This window comes from Podarcis bocagei (assembly GCF_964188305.1).
Source record: "Podarcis bocagei genome assembly, chromosome: 4".
In the NCBI taxonomy this organism is placed as follows: domain Eukaryota; kingdom Metazoa; phylum Chordata; class Lepidosauria; order Squamata; family Lacertidae; genus Podarcis; species Podarcis bocagei.
The window spans coordinates 3,559,170-3,582,843 of NC_138128.1; the positions used below are offsets into that span (position 1 = coordinate 3,559,170).

A 23,674-nucleotide genomic window follows, 5' to 3' on the forward strand; every position below is an offset into this window, starting at 1 on the left:
GTAGGTCTCTGGGGGATTCCAGCCCAAAATTATCTCCATCGCCTTTCATCCAGCTCGCCCATTCCCCACAGTCCCACTCCCCACAGTCCTCGATATAATCCAAATTGTATTTAGAATCAAATTTCAAGGTCTCTCCAAAGCTAGGAACCTCCTCATCTCCAGACTCCCCTTGGCCCACTCCAACTTCAATCTTCAATAACAGCGGTTTATGCTCTTGTAGGGCCTCGGGTCTCTCCATTTGTACTATTTGGGGTGCAGCCGCATCCTCCTCCATTGTCATCTGCACTTGCCCATTCAGTACAGATTGATAGGTTGGTTCTTGGATGATTTCTATATCAATGTTATTTACCACAACAGTCAAATCCATTTTCTCATTCATCAAGTCCATCTTCTCATGCATCTGTTCCAGCAAGGCATTTATCTTGCATAAAGCAAGCACCCAGTCTTTCTCCCAGCTCATCTTTGTTCAAGGTCAGAAAAGACTGTTCCCACAGTCTTAATCTCACAGATGTTGGGTCTCAAATATGCTGCAGCAACAATTTAGCAAGCTCCCTCTAGAGGAGACAATCTACTTGTATCCATTTTTTTTTTGAAGACAAAGGAAAGTTACTTTCATTTTTCAGATATTTCAGATGTTTTTCAAGTATTTTGTTTCTTTAAAATGCAAAAGGCAACATTAGAATCAACTTGTTTCTCTTCATTAGCTATCTGTCATAGTGTTACGTTCACAGTCAATGAACCTCTCCAACAGTTTCTGTCTCTGACACCCCATTCCCAGGTTAGAGACGGTGGAAACTTATCCTTCTTCACTCCCTCTCCTGCTGGGGTTAAACAGAGTCCCCCCCCTTTTCTCCTCCTTCCAAGGGGGGTTTCAGTGGTTCTAAATGTAGGAAATTTAGTCTTTTTTAACAGCTTCCCGGCTTTAGCTTGCAAAATTTTTGCTTTATTCTATATACAAAAAAGCAGAAGGCGGACTTCCTGTTTGCACTTTCCCGCTTCGATACCAAATTAAAACAATTTCTTGATCCAATTTTCCGTTTCTACTCACGGGTACTTGTTTTAAGTCCAATTGTCCACAGGAAAAAGTCAGTGCTCTCTGGCAATGGCTGTGCGGCTTCACTCCGTGAAAGTAGCAGTCAGTTCGTAGCACCGCGCTTCTCACTCCACTTCGCTCCGGAGCCCCTAGATGGGATTCCCCGCGAGTAGGGGGCGCTTCCCCACCTTCGCTGCGGCGGGAAGACCCAGTTTCCACAGAGCCCGTTCCTCCGGTCGGAGGAACTCCGCCATTCACCAATGGCGCTGACCCGGAAGTCTACCTATTTCCTTGACATCTGGTGGGAGGGCGTTCCACATGGCGGGCGCCACTACCGAGAAGGCCCTCTGCCTGATTCCCTGTAACCTCACTTCTCACAGGGAGGGAATAGCCAGAAGGCCCTCGGAGCTGGACCTCAGTGTCAGGGATGGATGATGGGGGTGGAGACGCTCCTTCAGGTCTACTGGGCCAGGCCATTTTGGGCTTTAAAGGTCAGCACCAACACTTTGAATTGTGCTCGGAAACATACTAATAGCCAATGTAGGTCTTTCAGGACCGGTGTTATGTGGTCTCGACGGACTTAGGGTCATGATTCTGTAGAAGACAGCTTCCTGTTCCGGATACACTCTCTCACACTTCCAGCCTCTCTTTCTGACTTTCTGCAGGGAAACACAGAACCCAAAGGAAAGATGACACAGAGCAGGAGCTGCAACCCCAAACAATCTCCATCCACCCATCCTACAAGGCGGTCACCTTTGAGTATGACATCGCCCTGGTGGAACTGTCTGAAGAGGCCAGGCTGAATGATTACGTGATGCCCGTTTGCTTTCCAGATAGAGCCTTCCCAAAAGGTAAGGAGGTGGCTCCATCCTTCCACCAGACAACGTCAATTGGAGAAGCAGCAGCCAACCCTTTAAGCTGGCTCAGAAGCATTGGTTAAGGCAGAACTTTAACCAATGCAGAATTAGATTCCCATGGATTCTGAAAGAATCGCATCGGCTTGGCTGCCTGTTTGCTCCTGAGCCCAGTTCAAGGATGAAAAGCAGATGGAAAAGAGGGAGGATGGCAGCATGGCTTGTCCTTTTACCAGGTCTGGAAAGGTCTAGTCACATGCAAGAGGAAGGATGCTACGGGCCAGGAGAACAGGAAGTTTCAACTGGCTGGACCAAACATTCCCTTGCATGTCCACTCTAGCAAAACACGGAATGTTGTACTCGACTGCTCTCAGTGGATTGCATCCCACAGTCTCCTGGAGGTGCACACTCAGCACGAAAGGTGAGCTTTTTAGCCCCTGTGTGCTCCAAAACTTAGGAACCCTGAAAACACCAGATATTTCAGTTCCAAGGGAATGGCATGCAAGTTTTGTTTTGAACGATCAAACTTCATGGAAACCGCAACTTAAGCCCTTCCAAAAGGAGGTATCAGAGGTGCGCAGTAAATGCTAGATCTAACTGAAAGGCGACATATAGAGATCTTCACTGGTAATTTTAATGCATCCAGGGGCACCAACTATGGGTAGCCCAGGGGGGTGAGGGCCCCCCAAAACTTTCAAGCAGGGTGCCGGGCCTCCTCCAAATTCCACAGCAACCATGAATGCACAGTGCGATGTGCTCACCTCACTTGCGCACACCATGGGCTGCGCTCGTGTCACACACGCAAGCCGCACAGCATGCACATGGGACCTTGGCGCACCTTGCAGCATGTGTGCACATGGAGGGCCAAAGGTGCTTCACACCTGCAACAGGTGTTTTTGAGCGGTGGGAAGGAAAGATCACCCTAGGAGGGTCTGGTTTGCTTCATCAGACTGCAAGGAATGACACCTCCTACTTCCTCTCCAGGTCACCTCCCGAAAGGTAATACAATGTCTGTCTTCTTTTTCCCTCCCACTAGACACCATGGTCATCGTCAGTGGATGGGGGAAGCAGTTCCTGCAACGTCTCCCAGATGCCCTGATGGAGGTGATGCTCCTTGCCGTTCATTACTGTGTACATCTGAGAATGGAATGGAATTGCAGTATAGTTAGGGAGCAGGCGTAGACGTCTCAGTCTGAAATATCCTCGGAGTCGAGTGTGGATTTCATGCTCTTTATTCAGCTCATAGTAGTGAGGAATGGAATGTTTCCCAGAACTGTCTGCTTTATATACACTATTTCCACCATGGGCCCCACATGGTTGGCTAATTCCAGGATTCTCCTGTAGGCCAATCAGGTTGCGGATTCACTTCCACCTGGAGTTGGGTTGGGTGGCTCCTGTGCACCAATCAGACTACTGCATTCTGGAGCCTATTGTTCTAGGACAAATCAGGCTGCTGCATTCTGGATCCTATTGTTCTAGGACCAATCAGACTGCTGCATTCTGAATCCTATTGTTCTAGGACCAATCAGGCTGCTGTATTCTGAATCCTATTGTTCTAGGACCAATCAGGCTGCTGTATTCTGAATCCTATTGTTCTAGGACCAGTCAGACTGCTGCATTCTGAATCCTATTGCTCTAGGACCAATCAGACTGCTGCATTCTGAATCCTATTCTTCTAGGACCAATCAGACTGCTGCATTCTGAATCCTATTCTTCTAGGACCAATCAGACTGCTGCATTCTGAATCCTATTCTTCTAGGACCAATCAGACTGCTGCATTCTGAATCCTATTCTTCTAGGACCAATCAGACTGCTGTATTCTGAATCCTATTGTTCTAGGACCAATCAGACAGCTGCATTCTGAATCCTATTCAACTCAGTACATAACACAGTCATTGCCCCCTCTTTCCATTTCTTCGTATGATGAGGGGAGCACAAGCTTGACACTCAAGGATTGTTGAGTTGCAAGGGGCCCCAATGGTCAACAAGTCCATTGCCTGCAATGCAGGAATCGCAGCTGAAAATTCCCTAGCAGATGGCCACACAACCCAACCCCTCTGGAAAACCATCCAAAGTAGTCTGTTTCACTGTTGAACAGCTCTTACTATCAGAAAGTTTTAACATTAAGTCAGAATCTCCTTTCTAGCAATTTGAATCCGCTGGTTTGGGCCCTACCCCCTAGAGCAGCAAAAAAAAAACCCCACAAGTTTCCTCCATCTTCCCTGTGGCAGCCCTTCAGATATTTGAAGCTGCTATCATGTCTTCTCTTCTCCAGGCTAAATATACACAACTCCCTCAACTATTCCTAATATGGCTCAGTTTCCAGACCCCTGGTCATCTTGGTCTGCACCCATTGCAGGTTGTCAATATCCTTCTAAAACTGTGATGCCCAGAACTGGACACAGGGTTCCAGTTGTGGCTTGGCCAAGGCGGAATAGAGTGGCACTTGTTCCTTAGTCATCCTATGGACCAGAATCCTATGAATTATGGGATTAGTGAATCTATGGAGTCTTTGGAGAAGGTCCATAGCTCAGGGGAAGAATATCTGCTTTGCAGACAGAAGGTCTCAGGTTCAGGTGGGGCTGGAAGCGATTCCTGCGTGAAACCTTGCCGAGCCACTGCCAGTCTGTGCAGACAATACTGAACTAAATGGACCAACAGTCTGACCTGGTAGAAGGCAGCTTTGTGTGTTTCACAAAGGAGGACCATTCAGGCACATTATCCCAGGAGTCATTTTTTTGTTCTGTGTTGCAGATTGAGATCCCACTGACAGATCACTCAGTGTGCAAAGAAGCCTATCGCAAGCTGCAGAAAGTTGTGACGGGAGACATGATCTGCGCTGGAGAAAGACAAGGTGATTCTGAATAAATGTGCAATTAATTGCTGCCATTTTGAATTTTATTGTGTTATTACATTCCTTGGGTCTTTCTACTCTTTTAAAAATATATTTTTAATTAAATCTTCAGTTTTACATTTTAGAATATTCATTTAAACAACCTTAAAATACTAATGACTTCCCTTCTTCAATGATCCATGGTTCATTTGGCAAACTGTAAAACCCTGCATATTTTACATAAACTAAACCATTCAGTATTCCATTGTTACATCCGTCAAAACTTATTTACACTGTTGAATTTATCTTAATGCTGCCGACGTTTTCAAGTGTACACAACTTCCACCCCCACCCCATATATTCAATAAGTATTTTCCAGTCGTCTCTATACGTGTTCTTCTTGTTCTCTTATTCTATATGTTGAGTCCGCAAGCTGCGCATATTCCATCAGTTTGAGTTGCCGTTCTTCTTTGGTAGGGACCTCGCTCGTTTTCCATTTTGGGGCTAGCAAAACACGGGCCTTTTTTGACACCTGGGAATTTCTCTTTTTTAAAAATATTTTTTTATTAGATTTTCCACCGTGATAACACAAACCACAAAGCAAGATGATACACAGAAACAGAAAAGGAAAAAGAAGAAAGAAGAAAGAGGGGTGGAAAGGGGGGAACAATAAACAGCTAGACAATAACAACAAACTTAATTCTTCACAAATCCAACCTTTTAAACATCTTGGTTGAGTTCCTCAAATCCCTCCCTTCTGAGTTTCCTTGTAATTAAAAGTAACAGCTTTCCAATATCATTATTAAACTAAAACAATTTCCAAGTATAGTCCATCTTATTCACTTTTCTTAACATTCTAAATCCCATTTATTTAATTATAACTTAGTTTAATCCTAGGCCTATTTGTTTCTTTCAAGTAATTTCTAATTTTTTATATTGCAATATTTATTCAAATAGTCCTTGAATTTCCTCCAGTCCTCTTGAAACTCCTCTTCTTTCTGGTCGCGGATTCTTCCAGTCAGGTCAGCTAGCTCCAAAAAGTCCATCATCTTCATCTGCCAAACTTCCACTGTTGGTACTTCTTGTGTTTTCCAATTTTTAGCAAGTAATATTTGGGCGGCCGTTGTGGCAAACAAAAATATTTTAGCATCTTTCTTGGGCAATTCTAAACCTGTTATTCCAAGAAGAAAGGCCTCTGGTTTCTTAATAAATGTATATTTCAACATTTTTTTTCATTTTTTTATTATAATATTTTATTAAGTTTTATCAATAGAAAAGTTCAGAAAAATGCAAAAACAGAAAAATACAAAATTACAAAATACAAAAATACAAATATTAAACACAAAAAAGAAGAAAAAACGCATATAAAAGAAAAGAAAACTCCCTCTTTTTTTTATTTCTCATCTTTAGTTAACTTATTTTCCTGACTTCCTCACGCCTCCCTTTTTTGTATCCCTTTTAAAAATTGGTTAAGCAAATTCATATCCAATTTAGCTTATCTATTATCAATCCCATCTTACATTTTACCTTGTTGCTAGAACCCCTTCAGTTCATTTCAACGTCATCAGCATTCAAAAATTTTACAATGTTTCTGTAAATAAATTTTAAATTTCCTCCAATCTTCTTCCACCAACTCTTCTCCCTGGTCTTGGATTCTGCCAGTCATCTCCGCCATCTCCATGTAGTCTATTAGTTGCATTTGCCATTCTTCCAGGGTGGGTAACTCTTGTGTCTTCCAGTGCTTTGCAATAAGAATTCTTGCTGCTGCTGTAGCATACATAAAGAAAGTTCTATCCTTCTTTAACACCGATTGGCCAACTATGCCCAGGAGAAAAGCCTCTGGTTTCTTCAACATTTTTTTTCAGTTCGTTATAAATCTTCTCCCAGAAGTCTTTCACCTTGGGACAAATCCACCACATATGGAAAAAAGTACCTTCTTTTTCTTTACAGTGGTGCCTCGCAAGACGAAATTAATTCATTCCGCAAGTCTCTTTGTCTTGCGAGTTTTTCGTCTTGCGATGCACGGTTTCCCATAGGAATGCATTGAAAATCAATTAATGCATTCCTAGGGAAACCGCCTTCAGACCAGGTCCGGGGACAGTCTGTCCCCGGACCTCTTCTGAAGGCTGGGGGGGGACAAGGGCTTTTCTTCCCACCCCCAGCATTTTAAAAAACCCCGGGACAGCGGAGGACTTCTCCGCTGTCCGGGCGATCTTAAAATGCTGGCGGGCGGCATTTTAAAATCGCCCCGGGACAGCGGAGGACTTCTCCGCTGTCCGGGGCGATTTAAAAGCCCCTGGGAAGGCAGGCAGGGGGGACAAAGACTTTCGCCCCCTGCCCACCTTCAGAAGGTGTTCCCGCCCCCAGCCCCGCTTCGGAACAGCGTTCCGAAATGGGGCGGCTGGGGCAGCTGTTCCCGCCCCCCCTCCCCGCTTCGGAACAGCGTTCCGAAGTGGGGCGGCTGGGGCAGCTGTTCCCGCCCCCCCTCCCCGCTTCGGAACAGCGTTCCGAAGTGGGGCGGCTGGGGCAGCTGTTCCCGCCCCCCCTCCCCGCTTCGGAACAGCGTTCCGAAGTGGGGCGGCTGGGGCAGCTGTTCCCGCCCCCCCCTCCCCGCTTCGGAACAGCGTTCCAAAGTGGGGCGGCTGGGGCAGATGTTCCCGCCCCCCCCCCGCTTCGGAACAGCGTTCCGAAGTGGGGCGGCTGGGGCAGCTGTTCCCGCCCCCCGCTTCGGAACAGCGTTTTAAAATGCTGGGGGTCGGCAGCGAACGCTCCCGACCCCCAGCATTTTAAAATCTCCCCGGGACAGAGAAGTCTCTGCTGTCCCGGGGAGATTTTAAAATGCTGGGGGTCGGCAGCCCCCCAGCATTTTAAAATCTCCCCGGGACACGGGGAGATTTTAAAATGCTCCCGACTTCTCTGCTGTCCCGGGGAGATTTTAAAATGCTGGGGGTCGGCAGCGAACGCTTCGCTCCCGCCCGCCAGCATTTTAAGATCGCCCGGGGCAGGCGGGGGGAAGGCAGGCAGGGGGGAGCAAAGACTTTTGCCCCCCGCCGGCCTTCAGAAGAGGTCCTCTTCTGAAGGCCGGCTGTGGGCGAAAGTCTTTGCTCCCGACCGCCAGCATTTCCCTATGGGCTTTCGTCTTGCGATGCAAGCCCATAGGGAAATTCGTCTTGCGAAGCGCCTCCAAAACAGAAAACCCTTTCGTCTTGCGGGTTTTCCGTCTTGCGAGGCATTCGTCTTGCGGGGTACCACTGTACATTTCCAGCATAAATTTCAGTCTGGGAATTTCAGTCTGAATTATCCCCAACAAAAAGGACTTTGTTTTCCCCCAAAAAAGTACTTTTAAACATTTTTTTTCAATTCATTGCAGATCATTTCCCAATACTCTTTTACTCTTTTACCCTTTTACAAGTCCACCAGGGGTCTTTATACCCTAGGCTCTTTATAGGGTTGGGGGTCACTGGGGATGAGTTCATGGAACCAAGGAGAGTCGATGATCACTGTGCCAATCGTCCCCTTTGGGCAGGGGTCTGCAACCCGCGGCTCCGGAGCCGCATGTGGCTCTTTTACACCTTTGCCACGGCTCCGGGGCAGATACTAGCGAGGGGAGGAGGTGCATTGTGCGCCCCGACACTCCCCACCGTGGTGGGCGCTGTACTGGCTGTGACGTCGCATGGGGGAGGTGCATGCGTTAGTCACACACCGTCCTGACGTCACCTTCCCGCCCGCCCGTTACATTGTAAGGGGCATGTACGCTGGTCACTGCATTGAAAGGGGACATGTACGCTGGTCACTGTTTTGAAGGGGAGTGAAGAACACACACACACACAAAGGTAACTTGTTAATTTAACATTTATTTCTATGAGGAGGAGTAATTCTGAGGGGTCAAACAAAGAAATAATAATAAAAGTGACAAAAAAGTTATTTTTATGACGAGTTTTGCGGCTCCCAGTTGTTTTTTCTTTGGAAACGGGTCCAAGTGGCTCTTTTTGTCTTAAAGGTTGCAGACCCCTGCCTTTGGGGCAGGGAGATAAGTGCCAAGATGCAGGTTGGATGCTAGTCTGTCGTGCATGATTTAGTTGAGATTCCTGCGGTGCAGGGGGCTGGACTAGATGACCCTCAGGGTCCCTTCCAACTCTACAATTCTATTATTTTGATTCTAGCTCCTGTTCTGTACCTTTGCAAACTCCACGTAGAACAAGTGGCTTTTCTGGTCTGAAAGATGCCCCAGCCATTATTGTTTCTCTCTTTCTCATGCAGGAGGAAAAGACGCATGCCAAGGGGACTCCGGCGGCCCCATGGTCACTCTGAACAATCAGACTGGCCAGTGGCAGCTCATAGGGACAGTGTCTTGGGGTGATGGATGCGGCTTGAATGACCGCTATGGAGTGTATTCCAACGTCCTGCTGACTCTGCCTTGGATTAAGCAGGTCACGGGAGAGCAATACTGAAGTCTCCCAACCGTACGAAGAACCCAAAGCAAAAAATAATAATAATGAGCCATCTGCCGCATTTCAGAATCTTGCTGCCTCCAAAAAGTCTCTCCTTGCTCTCCGTCAAAGGGCGCCCCTGGTATTAGATCAGGGAGAAGCTTGCCCGTTGATTTTTGCCTTGGACACGTGGATGAGAAAGGCCTGGTCTGGATTCTACATCCTGCTGAACTGAACTCTGCTCCAATAGCTGATGCTGACCTGCTTCCCTGGGTTATTTGGTGATGGATTTGACTTTACGGGGACCCAAAAAGCCTGGATCAACGTGGTTTGGGGCGGTTTGGTTTGCGAAAACCTTTAGAAATTGTGCATGTCTTCTGCAGCACACAGTCGTGCTTGGAAAGGAAGTCTGTTAACTAGGACTCAAAATAAATCTCAGGGGAAATGCATGGCGTGGCAGCTGGAGACCACAGCAGTCAACCGTCCCTTATTTGGCGGGAAAGTCCCTTATCCCAGCGCCGTGTGCCGCTGCTGTCCCTTATTGATGATGTCCCTTAAATTTCCCAGGTTTCAAAGGAAGCAGCTCCTCTCCCTCCCTCCCAGGGGGGAGGGAGGCTCCAACTGGGTTGCTTGGCTGCGTTGCTCACCCAATAAGGAATCTAAGAACGACTGGGGGGTGGAGCTTGTATGCTTTACGCTGATCAAATCGGCCGTGTTGCCTGGGGACTCGCCTTTGCTCAGCGCTTCCCAGCGGAGAGGTGACGGTGGTTTTCCTTGCTGCATCCCCTTTGCCGGGTTGCTGCACTGTGGGAACCACCGCTTGAGGCTTTGTTTGCCTGCTGGCTGGGCTTTCTGCCTTTGGCTCGGAGGGGCTCAGAAGTCAAACATACCTGTGCTCTGAAATTCCCTTATTTTGGCTGCTGATCCCTTATTTTCGAGGCTGTTGGTCCCTTATTTTCAAATCTGTAAGTTGACAGCTATGCTGGAGACGCATTTGTGGTGGGGATGGATCGCAGCTAAATGAAAGCGCACGTTGTGCACAGGTGGTTTTTAATTCAATCCCCCATCATTTCTAGCCAAAAGCACCTTGGGTACCAGGTCTGCAGAAGACTCCTCTACCTGAACCCCAAAGAGCTCCTATGAATTGGAGCAGACTGGGATAGATTTGCCCAGGGCCTAACTGGAGAGAAGGCATCCTTGATGTCACACATCTGGGGTGGAGAACCTGTAATGCTGTTGGACTCCAACTCCCATCAGCCCAAGCCATCAAGGCCAAAAGCCAAGGATGTTGGGAGCTGGAACCCAGCAAGGTTCTCCACGCCAGGAACAGACAGAAGAAGGCGGCAGCATCCCAAAATCTCAGGGACTTGATGGAAACACCACTGTTTCGTTTTGGTTTTGTTTTAAATCTGTTAAGACCTGCTTTTGATTCACTTTCTTTTTTGCATTGAGTGCATACATTCTCAGGGCTTTTTGTAATCCTCTCTAAAATGTAAATAAACTTCTGCAACAAGACAAACCAAATTCTGCAGCCTCCGCCAATGAGGCAGATGGAGAAAATGCACGATTTGCCACCCTCTTGAGTCACATAATGTTTACCCTCTGTTAGTGCCACATGGCACTGACACCCCACCCTCCAATGTCTGCAAATGGTGCACTGCAACCCTATGCACGTCTGCTCAGGTGTAGACACACACCCCCCCATTAAATTCAATTGCACAGGTAATTGTGTATGCCTGTTGTCTTTGTCCATGGTGTTTTCTTGGCAGGGATACTGGAGTGGTTCCTCCTCCAGGTGGATCACGTTTGGTCAAAACTCTCCACTATGACCTGTCCATCTTGGGTGCCCTGCTCGGCATAGTTCATACCTTCTCTGAGTTATTCAAGCCCCTTCACCACGACAAGGCAGTGATGACCATAAAGAAGGCTGGTCACCGAAGAATTGATGCTTTTGAATTATGGTGCTGGAGGAGACTCATTTTCATCATATTTTCCTTTAACACCGTACAAGCAGTGAACTTGACCCCTTTCCTCCATAAGCTCTCCCAGTCTTCAAACATTATGTTATGTCCCACATCTCTTGCCCAATCTATCATCACAGATTTAACTTGGTCATCCTTTGTATGCCATTCCAACAACAGATTAGATTATCATTTGGTCCAGGTACACCCAGACCCATTTAAGGAAGGGAGACCAAGCCAAACACAGCATTTGCCCTTCCCTTCCTGTGATCTTTCCACTGCCACCAGGTGGAAGTCTTTGTTTTCCCTGACAAAGGTCTCCTGGGTCTTCTTGAGAACACCTTCTGGTAATGTGCCGTTGGGTTTTTCATAGAATTGTAGAGTTGGAAGGGACCCCTAAAGTCATCTAGTCCAACCCCCTGTGGTGCAGAAATCACAGGTATTTATTCTTATTCCAGTAGACAAGGAATACAAGAATCACAATCACAAAAGCAATGAAACAAGAGCAACATTCCCGGCAAAAATTGGGGTCAACGTGGTTTGCAAATGCTTCATATTTTAGTGTTGCCAAGGAGTTGTAAGTGGTTGAGCTTGCCTTACTCTCCTGCAGACTGGCCGGGAGATATGCTGGTCTTTGGGGCTCCCTATGATGACCGGCACCTCTAGACCGCCTATAATGTGCATTGTGTATTCCCAGGTGACAAGCTTCACAATGGTCATGCTTATGAGGGCCCCTGTTCTCATGTACCACCTCAAAGAGTCTGCTGTCATCTAAGTGTTCCCCGTAGCATTTCTTTCTGATGCTGAAGATCAAGCACTCAACGCTATGGAGGACATCCTCCTCGCTGAACTGTGGCTCTTCGTACTTGTCTGAAGAGCACTGGTAGCATCTCTGCCTGAAGGTCCTCATCCTGACTGACCCTTGTTTCTCGTATTGCTCCAGGTGCATATAGAACAAGATGACAACTTGATGTGAGGACCACTTGTGGCAGCATCGTGAACATGTAAAGCTAAAAGAGACAAAGGTGGGAGGAATGGAGAAGAACAGCAACAGGTTTAGAGACTTCCCTTTGGGGTTATCCTGGAGAAAGTGCTTCCTTTTGATACTTTGGAACCTGCAGTTGATTTCCCCAGATGGACGATCCCAGTTAGCAGAGGTGAAATATATTCGGAGTCGAGTGTGAATTTCATGCTCTTTATTCAGCTCATAGTAGCAAAGAATGAAACTTTCCCCAAAACGTCTAGCTATATATACATTATTTACACAATAGGCCCCACGTGATTGGCTAATTCTGGGCTGCTCCTGTAGGCCAATCAGGTTGCGGATTCACGTCATCCAGGAGCCTGATTGGCTGCTCCTGCAGGCCAGTCAGGTCACTGATTCACTTCTGTTATGTACTGAGTTGAATAGGATCCAAAATGCAGCAGTCTGATTGGTCCTAGAACAATAGGATTCAGAATGCAGCAGTCTGATTGGTCCTAGAACAATAGGATTCAGAATGCAACAGTATGATTGGTCCACAGTAGCTACCCAATCTAGCTCCAGGTGGAAGTGAATCCGCAACCTGATTGGCCCACAGGAGAATCCCGGAATTAGCCAATCACGTGGGGCCCATTGTGTATATAATGTATATAAAGCAGACATTCTGGGGGAACTTCCATTCCTCCTCACCACTATGAGCTGAATAAAGAGCATGAAATCCACTCTCAACTCCGAGTATATTTCAACTTCCACCTGGAGCTGGATTGGGTGGCTCCTGCGGACCAATTCTGCTGCATTCTGGATCCTATTGTTCTAGGATTCAGCTCAGTACATCACAAAGGACTCATCCACACTTGGGCCCGAGAGCTTTCCTTGCTGTTCTGCAACTGTGCCTTGCAAAAATCCAACCTTACTACTGAATCAGATCTTAGAAGACAAGTGGAAAACCCAAAGAGGTTTTGTTTAACTGAGCTGCAGTTCAGTGGGTAGGATCGTGTTTTCGCATGGTACCACCGTGGAACCATAAGAAAATGGTCTCGGACTTGGGGGGACTAATCAGTGCACAATATGCTCAGAAACTGGGATGCGGGTGGCACTGTGGGTTAAACCACAGAGCCTAGGACTTGCCGGTCATAAGGTCGGTGGATCGAATCCCGCGACGGGGTGAGCTCCCGTTGCTCGGTCCCTGCTCCTGCCAACCTATCAGTTCGAAAGCACGTCAAAGTGCAAGTAGATAAATAGGTACCGCTCTGGCGGGAAGGTAAACGGCGTTTCCGTGTGCTGCTCTGGTTCGCCAGAAGCGGCTTAGTCATGCTGGCCACATGACCCAGAAGCTGTACACTGGCTCCCTCGGCCAGTAAAGTGAGATAAGCACCGCAACCCCAGAGTCGGTCATGACTGGACCTACTGGTCAGGGGTCCCTTTACCTTTATGCTCAGAAAACAAGTCAAAAGAAACTGTGTATGAGCCTGGAGTCAAATGAAATCCCAGAGTTCCCTTCTGCCCTCCTTTCAAGAGAGAGAGCTGTTGTACTGGTTCTCGAAGGTTTTTTTTTTCCTGGGCCACACTTTCAGAATACAATTTTGCTTGTGCCGCACTGAATTTTTCATTGATAAGAAAACACAAAGAAACAACTTCTAGAAGTGCTTGATTTATAGCACAAAACACAACTACTTGACTATGGGACACCCAGAAAGTTTAAAACAATGCGGCTACAGAAGAACATGAATCATTTCGCAGATAGAATTATAAATAAACAAGCCTCTTATATGTGTACCGTAAGTATGTATACAAACTCAATTAGAGGTGTGAGCTTGCCAGGTAATCTCAGGTCTCATTTGAGACAAATAAACACCCATCTCTTCATCAACACAAAGAAACCTTTCTCTTTTCTGATGTTTCATATTTGTCAGAGTTGAAAATCCCTGCACAACACAACATGTCATGGAGAACTGTAGAAGAAAAGCCAATGCTCTTGAAGAGAGGCATAGATACTGTTTCTGGTTGTATATACCCCAAAAAATTATTTTGGTACTATACTATACTATACTATACTATACTATACTATACTATACTATACTATACTATACTATACTATACTATACCGGAAACTGCAATTAATCCAGAATGCGGCAGCTAGACTGGTGACTGGGAGTGGCTGCCAGGACCACATAACACCGGTTCTGAGAGATTTGCATTGGCTCCCAGTAGGTTTCCGAGCACAATTCAAAGTGCTGGTGCTAATCTTTAAAGCCCTAAACGGCCTCAGTCCTGTATACCTGAAGGAGCGTCTCCACCCCCATCATTCAGCCCAGACACTGAGATCCAGCGCCGAGGGCCTTCTCAGTAGTGGCACCTGCCCTGTGGAACACCCTCCCAGCAGATGTCAAGGAAATAAGCAGCTATCCTATCTTTAAAAGACATCTGAAGGCAGCCCTGTTCAGGGAAGTTTTTAATATTTAACGCTGTACTGTTTTTAACACTTGATTGGGAGTCGCCCAGAGTGGCTGGGGAAACTCAGCCAGATGGGCGGGGTATAAATAATATATTATTATTATTATTATTATTATTATTATTATTATTATTATTATTATACTATACTACTGAAAACAATTTACAGATAGGTGGCCGTGTTGGTCTGCCATAGTCAAAATAAAAAAATTCCTTCCAGTAGCACCTTAAAGACCAACTAAGTTAGTTCTTGGTATGAGCTTTCGTGTGCATGCACACTTCTTCAGATACACTGAAACAGAAGTTGCCAGATCCTTCTATATAGTGAGAAGGTGGGGAGGGGTATTACTCAGAAGGGTGGTGGGAATGGGAGATTGGCAGATAGCTGAGATGAGCCTGTTGACGACTCTTAACGACTGTAATAGGTCTTACAGGAAAAGGCAAGGGGTGAGAAGGTGAGAAATGGCTTAGTCATGTATAATGAGATAAGAATCCAATGTCTCTGTTCAGACCAGGTCTATCCATGGTTTTAAATTTCAGAAATAGACTGGAAAGAGAAGCTGCTGAATTGCAACTCATTACCAAACTTAAAACCATGGGAAGAGCTATAGCTCGGGAGAAGAGATCAGGATCAATCCCCAATGACAACTCTGGGTAGGGCTAGGAGAGGGCCCTGAATGAAACCCTGGACGCAGGCATGGCCAAACTTGGCCGTCCAGCTGTTTTGGGACTACAACTCCCATCATCCCTCACTAACCAGTGTAGTCCCAAAACAGCTGAAGGGCCAAATTTGGCCGTGCCTGCTGGAGAATCGCTGTCAGTCAGGGTAGGCAGTACTGAGCATCTGACACAGCAAAAGTCAGCTTTTTATGGCTCTGTGCATTGCAAAATTATTGCGCATGCAGTAGCAGCTGATGTTTTACCTTCCATGAGCATGTTCCTGCAGCGATTTCCTCCATGGAGATGCCACATTATGGAAGTCAAGGCTCCGATCCATTGTTAGTCTCCAGAAATCTCTCGGTTTCACTGCTTCAATTTGCTCCTTGAAAACCGCTCTCCAAAAGTCCATGTTCATCTTCTCCGTGTATATTTTGGGATCAATCCTGCTTAATATAAAGCCTATTTTGTTTTTTCAGAGGCCCGTATCGGAGTCCAGTGAAACAGTGAGTGGTTCACCTCCTTGCCAGCTTTCTATTTCCTCACTCACACAAGCTGCCCAGCCCAAACCTTTGAGAAACGAAACTGAAGTGAGACTTACCAGGAAGAGTTCCTTAACAAACAGCATCAGAAGTTGAAAGCCTACTCTGATGGCTTTGGGGCAATACCTTTTGTAGCAATACTTCACTGCAGTCCCTTAGGCTTCCCTGCTAGGGTAGTGCTGAACACATCATTTCTACAGATTTCCTACCCCTTTGGCTCCTGAGTTATAAGTACTTTCAGGATTTGGCTCCTAGCACACAATGACCTCACTGTGCCCTTTTTCATCTGTTTTAATGAAATAATCAAATAACTACCGTATTTTTCGCTCTATAGGACGCACCCGACCACAGGATGCACCTTGTTTTAGAGGGGGAGAACAAATTCTCCCCCTCTCTGCTCAGCGCCCCTTCAGCGAAGCGGCAGGAGAAATGGAGCCCCTTCCATTTCTCCTCCCGCTTCGCTGAAGGGGCGCTGCTCAGCTCTTCCTCTCTGCTGAAGCCGAGAGAGTCTTGCTCTCCCGGCTTCAGCGAAAGGAACCCGAAGCCTTCGGAGCGCAGTGTGAGTTCCCGCTGCACTCCGGAAGCTTCAGGCAGCTATCCCTGAAGCCTGGAGAGCGAGAAGGGTCAGTGCACACCGACGCCTCTCACTCTCCAGGCTTCAGCGAAAGCAACGCATAGCCTCCGGAGCACGAAGGGAACGCTCCCTCTGCGCTTCGGAGGCTTCACGTTGCTGTCGCTGAAGCCAAGGAGCCTGCATTCGTTCCATAGGACGCACACACATTTCCCCTTAATTTTTGGAGGGGGAAAGGTGCGTCCTATAGAGCGAAAAATACGGTAAGTGTTTTCCACGCAGTTTGCTCTCTTTACCTTGATGCTACCATTAGTTGGGGCTTCCTGTAGCTTGTGGAGCAGAGATATTGCAAGCAAACGTTGGTTCCTGAGATCAAGGAACAGGCTTTGTCTATGTTCGGTTACAAGTGGACTCCATTTTTAATCAAGATGGCGGGTGGAGCCTTTCAAAATGGTGCTGAATTTAACCACTGATTTCAAAACTGCACTGATTTCTCAGAATTCCCGAGCAAGGCCAGGATACGAGGCTGATAGTCCACTATATATTGTTATGGGAGTGGGGGTTGGTCTGGATTATATTGGTGGGACCCTTCCAGGGCTGTGAGCCTATATTGTGAGAAATGTAAATGTTGTCTTTTCAGTTTGCTTCGGCAGAAGAGAAAAATGCCTTTATTAATCATAAAAATTATAGGGCTATAAGAAAATTGTGACTGAGGTGTGTAAGGCTACAGGAACATTGCAGCCAGGGTGTGGGTGGCTGTTGCTAGCATATTTCAAACCAGCTGTGGTCATGTTTCTTTAGAAATCATGAGGCTTTTTGAGAGAACCAAGTTGTTGCAAAATTCTGAAGAATTAGAGTATCTTTAGCAACTGTGGCCAGGGGCTTTTTGCAAAACAGGTACAGTGGTACCTTGGGTTAAGAACTTAACTTGTTCTGAAGGTCCATTCTTAACCTGAAACTGTTCTTAACCTGAGGGCCTCCTGCTGCCGCCGTGCAGTTTCTGTTCACATCCGTAGCAAAGTTCTTAACCCAAGGTAGTATTTCTGGGTTAGCAGAGTCTGTAACCTGAACACAGCTGCCAACTCTCAGATTTGAAAATAAGGGATCAGCAGCCTCACCTATCCCGGGGACAGTCTACGGGATATCTAACAATCCGGGATAGCAGTGGGAAGCAGCGGGAAACGGCACTGGAATAAGGGAATTTCCCGCCAAAAAAGGGAAGGTTGACCACTATGAACCTGAAGCGTCTGTAACCCGAGGTACCACTGTAGTTGAAACCGGTGTTACACGCTTCGGTGAAATAAAGGAACATAGCTTTATTGCTAAAAACAGTATGTAAGGGGGCAAACAAAGGTCCGTATAGTTCAAGCTATGGTTTTCCCAGTAGTGATGTATGGAAGTGAGAGCTGGACCATCAAGAAGGCTGATCGCCAAGAATGGATGCTTTTGAATTCTGGTGCTGGAGGAGACTCTTGAGAGTCCCATGGATTGCAAGAAGATCAAACCTATCCATTCCTAAGGAAATCAGTCCTGAGTGCTCACTGGAAGGACAGATCCTGAAGCTGAGGCTCCAAGACTTTGGCCACCTCATGAGAAGAGAAGACTCCCTGGAAAAGACCCTGATGTTGGGAAAGATGGAAGGCACAAGGAGACGGGGACGACAGAGGACGAGATGGTTGGACAGTGTTCTCAAAGCTATGAACATGAGTTTGACCAAACTGTGGGAGGCAGTGGAAGGCAGGAGGGCCTGGTGTGCTTTGGTCCAGGGGGTCACGAAGAGGTGGACACGACTAAACGACTAAACAACAACAACAAGGGGGCAAAGGCTTGACCAAATAAGGGGCTTTGGGGAACAGGAAAAACTAACCAAATAAGGGGCTTTGGGGGTGAGCGAGGGAGTAAGGGTTGGATTTTACATTGCAAGAGACGGACGCGATAGATGTGAACTTCAAACGCCCCTTCCTTGTGGGGAATGAAGGAGGGACTTGCGCTCGGAAAAAGGGTTTATATATTCATGTTTTTAATAAGGGATGGCATGCCTGCCTTTTCAGGACACCCACTTGCAAGTGTTTATTTTCGATAAAATATTCTTCATCAACTGCTTCATCAACTTTGCCCAGACTTTGTTACAGTGGTACCTCAGGTTAAGTATTTAATTCGTTCCGGAGGTCTATACTTAACCTGAAACTGTTCTTAACCTGAAGCACCACTTTAGCTAATGGGGCCTCCTGCTGCCGGAGCACGATTTCTGTTCTCATCCTGAAGCAAAGTTCTTAACCTGAAGCACAATTTCTGGGTTAGCGGACTCTTTAACCTGAAGCCTATGTAACCTGAAGTGTATGTAACCCGAGGTACCACTGTATTTCAAAGGGGTCCAGGACCCAAGTCCTGGGGACCAGCGTTTATATCTCACAACATCACTAACCCTCCAGAGTCTCTTACGCTTCCTTTGATATTCCCCTAGAGACCTAATGTCAAAGCTTTGAATTGCCAGAGAGAGCAAGTCATGCCTGTGCGTTTGCAAATGCCAACGATGGCTCCGGGTTGCCCGTTCACAAAGGCAGCAGCTGAGTTCAAAACCATCGGCTTACACAAAACATGCTTGGGCAAGATCTTACTAAACCAGTTTCCACGCTCTTGCTAATCCTCCCTCTGTATAGCACGCGGAAACTTAAGAAGGGCAACCAAAATGTGCTGTTCTCCCTGCCCCCTGATGCTTTCTTCCCATTCACAAAGGTGGCAGCTGAGTTCATGACCATCAGCTAACACAGGGCATGCCAGGGCTAGAAAATAGTATGAAAGCTTTTGAGTTCTTCAGAACTCTTCATCAGGCTAGATGGAGAATTCTGAAGAACTCTAAAGCTTGCACATTTAAAAAAAAAAAAACCAACAACTTTGGGGTGGGGCATTAGCCTGATAAAGGTATTGCCCTAATATGGACTTTGGAATTTTTCTTACGTGCTAACAAGACTTCCTTTGTTTTTTCCTCTCTTTTCTTCCCAGTCACAGTTATGGGGTTCAAGGGACCCCAACAACCAATTTAATTCAATCGCAATCTCATTATGCTGTTATTATTATTCCTCAGGTCAACTCTATTTCTATAGAATTTCTATATATATATTGATTATTTCCATAACTAGTTAAATGTCCTGTGTTACAAATCTGCAAAAAAGAAAGCTAATTTTGTTTAGATAAGCCTACCCAGATGTTTAGAACGTTTATGCAAGTTTTAATCTGGTTTTAGTCTATTGCTATTTTAATTTTTCAAAAGTCTTAAATTATTGTTGTTAATTTCTCTTATTGATAATTTCATTGCTTTATTCTTTTTGTAAACCCCTATCAACCTTTTTTTTCCAGTCAAGCAGATTATAAATTTTATGAAATAAATAAATCCTGTTGCACAAACCCTTTTTGCTGGGGAGAGGGGAGTTACCGATTTGACTCCCATTGCTAGCACTACTATCATTATCATTAGGTATTTTGGAAGTATCCTTAACAAATACACAGGATTCAAGAGGGTTTTTTTGTTTTGCAATTTATTTTTTTCATTTGAAACAGTTTTCTCTTATCCAATCCTTCAATGTCTTAAAATTTCCAGGAACAAGTAATACCTCAGAAAGAAATAACAACAGACCTCTCTTTTTAAGATCAAACAGAACAGGTAATGAATAATCAAATCAGATGGTAGCAGAGATATAGAATCATAGAATCATAGAATCATAGAATCATAGAGTTGGAAGAGACCACAAGGGCCATCGAGTCCAACCCCCTGCCAAGCAGGAAACACCATCAGAGCACTCCTGACATATGGTTGTCAAGCCTCTGCTTAAAGACCTCCAAAGTAGGAGACTCCACCACACTCCTTGGCAGCAAATTCCACTGTCGAACAGCTCTTACTGTCAGGAAGTTCTTCCTAATGTTTAGGTGGAATCTTCTTTCTTGTAGTTTGGATCCATTGCTCCGTGTCCGCTTCTCTGGAGCAGCAGAAAACAACCTTTCTCCCTCCTCTATGTGACATCCTTTTATATATTTGAACATGGCTATCATATCACCCCTTAACCTCCTCTTCTCCAGGCTAAACATGCCCAGCTCCCTTAGCCGTTCCTCATAAGGCATCGTTTCCAGGCCTTTGACCATTTTGGTTGCCCTCCTCTGGACACGTTCCAGTTTGTCAGTGTCCTTCTTGAATTGTGGTGCCCAGAACTGGACACAGTACTCCAGGTGTGGTCTGACCAGAGCAGAATACAGTGGCACTATTACTTCCCTTGATCTAGATGCTATACTCCTATTGATGCAGCCCAGAATTGCATTGGCTTTTTTAGCTGCCGCGTCACACTGTTGGCTCATGTCAAGTTTGTGGTCAACCAAGACTCCTAGATCCTTTTCACATGTACTGCTCTCAAGCCAGGTGTCACCCATCTTGTATTTGTGCCTCTCATTTTTTTTGCCCAAGTGCAATACTTTACATTTCTCCCTGTTAAAATTCATTTTGTTTGTTTTTGCCCAGTTCTCTAATCTGTCAAGGTCGTTTTGAAGTGTGATCCTGTCCTCTGGGGTGTTAGCCACCCCTCCCAGTTTGGTGTCATCTGCAAATTTGATCAGGATGCCCTTGAGTCCATCATCCAAGTCGTTGATAAAGATGTTAAATAAGACCGGGCCCAAGACAGAACCCTGTGGCACCCCACTAGTCACTCTTCTCCAGGATGAAGAGGAACCATTGATGAGCACCCTTTGGGTTCGGTCAGTCAGCCAGTTACAAATCCACTGAGTGGTAGCAGAGTCAAGACCGCATTTTACCAGCTTCTTTACAAGAATATCATGGGGCACCTTGTCAAATGCCTTACTGAAATCAAGGTAGGCTATATCCACTGCGTTCCATTCATCTACCAGGCTTGTAATTCTGTCAAAAAACGAGATCAGGTTAGTCTGACATGACTTATTTTTCAGAAATCCATGCTGACTATTGGTGATCACAGCATTCCTTTCTAGGTGCTCACAGACTGTTTGCTTAATGATCTGCTCCAGAATCTTCCCTGCTATTGATGTCAGACTGACTGGGCGGTAATTATTTGGGTCCTCTCTTTTCCCCTTTTTGAAAATAGGGACAACATTTGCCCTCCTCCAGTCTGCCGGGACTTCGCCTGTTCTCCAGGATTTCTCGAAGATGACTGCCAGTGGTTCTGAGATCACATCTGCCAGTTCTTTTAATACTCTTGGATGCAGTTCATCTGGCCCTGGAGACTTGAATACATCTAAACTAGCCAAATATTCTTGTACTGTCTCCTTAGTTATTCTGGGTTGTGTTTCCTTTGCTGAATCATTTGCTCCAAATTCTTCAGGTCGGGCATTGTTTTCTTTATCGGAGAAGACTGAGGCAAAGAAGGCATTGAGGAGTTCAGCCCTTTCTGTGTCCCCTGTTTGCATTTCACCATCTTCTCCTCTGAGTGACCCCACTGTTTCTTTGTTCTTCCTTTTGCTACGAACATACCCATAGAAGCCTTTTTTGTTGCTTTTAACCTCTCTAGCGAGCCTGAGTTCATTCTGTGCTTTAGCTTTTCTGACTTTGTGTCTACACGTGCTGGCTATTTGTTTGAATTCCTCTTTGGTGGTTTCCCCCCTTTTCCATTTTTTGTACACATCCTTTTTTAATCTTAATTCAGTTAAAAGTTCTTTAGATAGCCACCCTGGTTTCTTTAGGCACCTTCCATGTTTCCGTCTCATTGGTATTGCCTGACATTGTGCTTTTACTATCTCCCTCTTAACAAACTCCCAGCCATCATGAACTCCCTTTCCTTTTAGTATTACTGTCCATGGGATCTCACCCAGCACTTCCCTAAGTTTTATGAAGTCGGCTTTCTTAAAGTCAAGAAATTGAGTCCTAGTATGCTTGGCTGCTCCTTTCCGCTGTATAGTAAACTTCAGAAGAGCATGATCACTCGCGCCTAATGATCCTTCCACTTCTACCCCACTAACCAGGTCATCAACATTGGTTAGGACCAGATCTAAAATGGCTGTTCCTCTTGTTGCTTCTCCCACTTTCTGGACAATGAAGTTGTCTGCAAGGCCAGTGAGGAATCTGTTTGACCTTATGCTCTTGGCTGAGTTTGACATCCAACAAATATCCGGGTAATTGAAGTCCCCCATTACTACTATCTCCCTTCCTTTTGCATGCTTGGCCATCTGTTCCAGGAAGGCATCATCTATGTCCTCCGTTTGGCTTGGGGATCTATAGTAAACTCCCACAATGAGGTCTCTGTTATTCTTCTCTCCCTTAATTTTGACCCAAATGCTCTCACATTGGCTTTGAGGTTCTAAATCTTGGATCTCTTCACAGGTATACACATCCCTGACATATAACGCCACTCCTCCTCCTTTCTTGTCTGGTCTGTTTCTCTGAAATAGATTGTATCCCCCCATTATTACATTCCAATCATGGGACTTATCCCACCAGGTTTCAGTGATGCCTATTATGTCATATTTAGTTTGCTGTACCAAGAGCTCAAGTTCATCTTGTTTATTTCCCATGCTTTGCGCATTAGTGTACAGACATTGAAGTCCATTAATCATTCCCCCGTGTCTCTTATTTAAGGATTTTTTCCTCCCACCACTAGGTCCGCGTGCTGTTTGCTCCATTTGGTCTATGACATTTGGATGATCATCTTCATTAATTGATAGACTCCTACCTTCAGGAGCACTGTCTCCCTCCCCCACATTAGTCAGTTTAAAGCCCTCCTGATGAGGTTTCTGAGATTTTTGGCAAAAACATTCCTCCCAACCGTTGTGAGGTGCAGCCCATCACTTGCCAGAAGTCCATCTTCAAGAAACTGCAGTCCGTGATCTAAGAATCCAAACCGTTCCTGTTTACACCATTTGCGAAGCCAGCTGTTCACTTCCACTATTTTCCCCTCTCTCCCTGGGCCACGTCGTTCAACTGGGAGGACAGACGAGATGACAATTTGTGCATTTAGTTGCTTCAATTTCCTGCCGAGAGCCTCGTAGTCTCTTTTGATCTTCTGGAGGCTATTGCTTGCAGTGTCATTGGTTCCCACATGAACCAAGAGGAAGGGGTATTTGTCAGTGGGTTTTATGATTCCTTGCAGTCGTTCAGTTACATCTTGGATCTTAGCCCCGGGGAGACAGCACACCTCCCGAGACATCTTGTCAGGCCCACAGATCACTGCTTCTGTTCCCCTCAGTAGGGAATCCCCTATCACCACTACACGCCTCCTCTTGGGTTTGGTCGGGGTTCTTCCGTGAGCTGTCCGTTCCAAGGTCGCCTGCACATTCCCTGAGGACTGACTTTGCTGCTCGTCTTCATATACCTGATCGACTGTAATGAGGGAGAGATCCTCAAATGGAG

At 46.0% G+C, this 23,674-nt stretch overlaps 2 protein-coding genes across 3 annotated transcripts in view; one reads left to right on the forward strand and one right to left on the reverse strand.

Moving 5' to 3' along the window:
• MASP1 (MBL associated serine protease 1) overlaps positions 1-10,876 on the forward strand; it is a 114,082-nt gene extending 103,206 nt beyond the window's left edge. For both annotated transcript variants that reach the window (XM_081190221.1, XM_081190218.1), the window contains 4 exons: positions 1,699-1,884; positions 2,924-2,991; positions 4,642-4,741; positions 8,981-10,876. In XM_081190221.1, coding sequence (XP_081046347.1) covers positions 1,699-1,884; positions 2,924-2,991; positions 4,642-4,741; positions 8,981-9,171 — 545 coding nt within the window. In that variant the 3' untranslated portion in view covers positions 9,172-10,876. The remainder of the gene's footprint in view (positions 1-1,698; positions 1,885-2,923; positions 2,992-4,641; positions 4,742-8,980) is intronic.
• A 255-nt stretch (positions 10,877-11,131) lies between these two features.
• On the reverse strand, positions 11,132-16,003 carry LOC308586109 (uncharacterized protein). Its single transcript, XM_081192388.1, has 3 exons — positions 15,468-16,003; positions 12,948-13,020; positions 11,132-12,435 (listed from the first exon to the last, which is right to left on the reverse strand). The coding sequence occupies exons 1-3, from the start codon at positions 15,617-15,619 to the stop codon at positions 11,545-11,547; spliced, it is 1,116 nt and encodes a 371-aa protein (XP_081048514.1). The 5' UTR covers positions 15,620-16,003; the 3' UTR covers positions 11,132-11,544.
• Positions 16,004-23,674: the final 7,671 nt, after the last annotated feature.

What these genes read in the sequence shown, in the direction of transcription:
- LOC308586109 (XM_081192388.1), bottom strand. Translation starts at nt 15,619, where the DNA reads ATGAACATGGACTTTTGGAGAGCGGTTTTCAAGGAGCAAATTGAAGCA. An exon ending in CAGGAACATGCTCATGGAAG is followed by an intron (nt 13,021 to 15,467) that starts GTAAAACATCAG and finishes TTGTCTTCTAAG; the next exon opens with ATCTGATTCAGTAGTAAGGT. An exon ending in AGGAAAGCTCTCGGGCCCAA is followed by an intron (nt 12,436 to 12,947) that starts GTGTGGATGAGT and finishes ATGACGTGAATC; the next exon opens with CGCAACCTGATTGGCCTACA.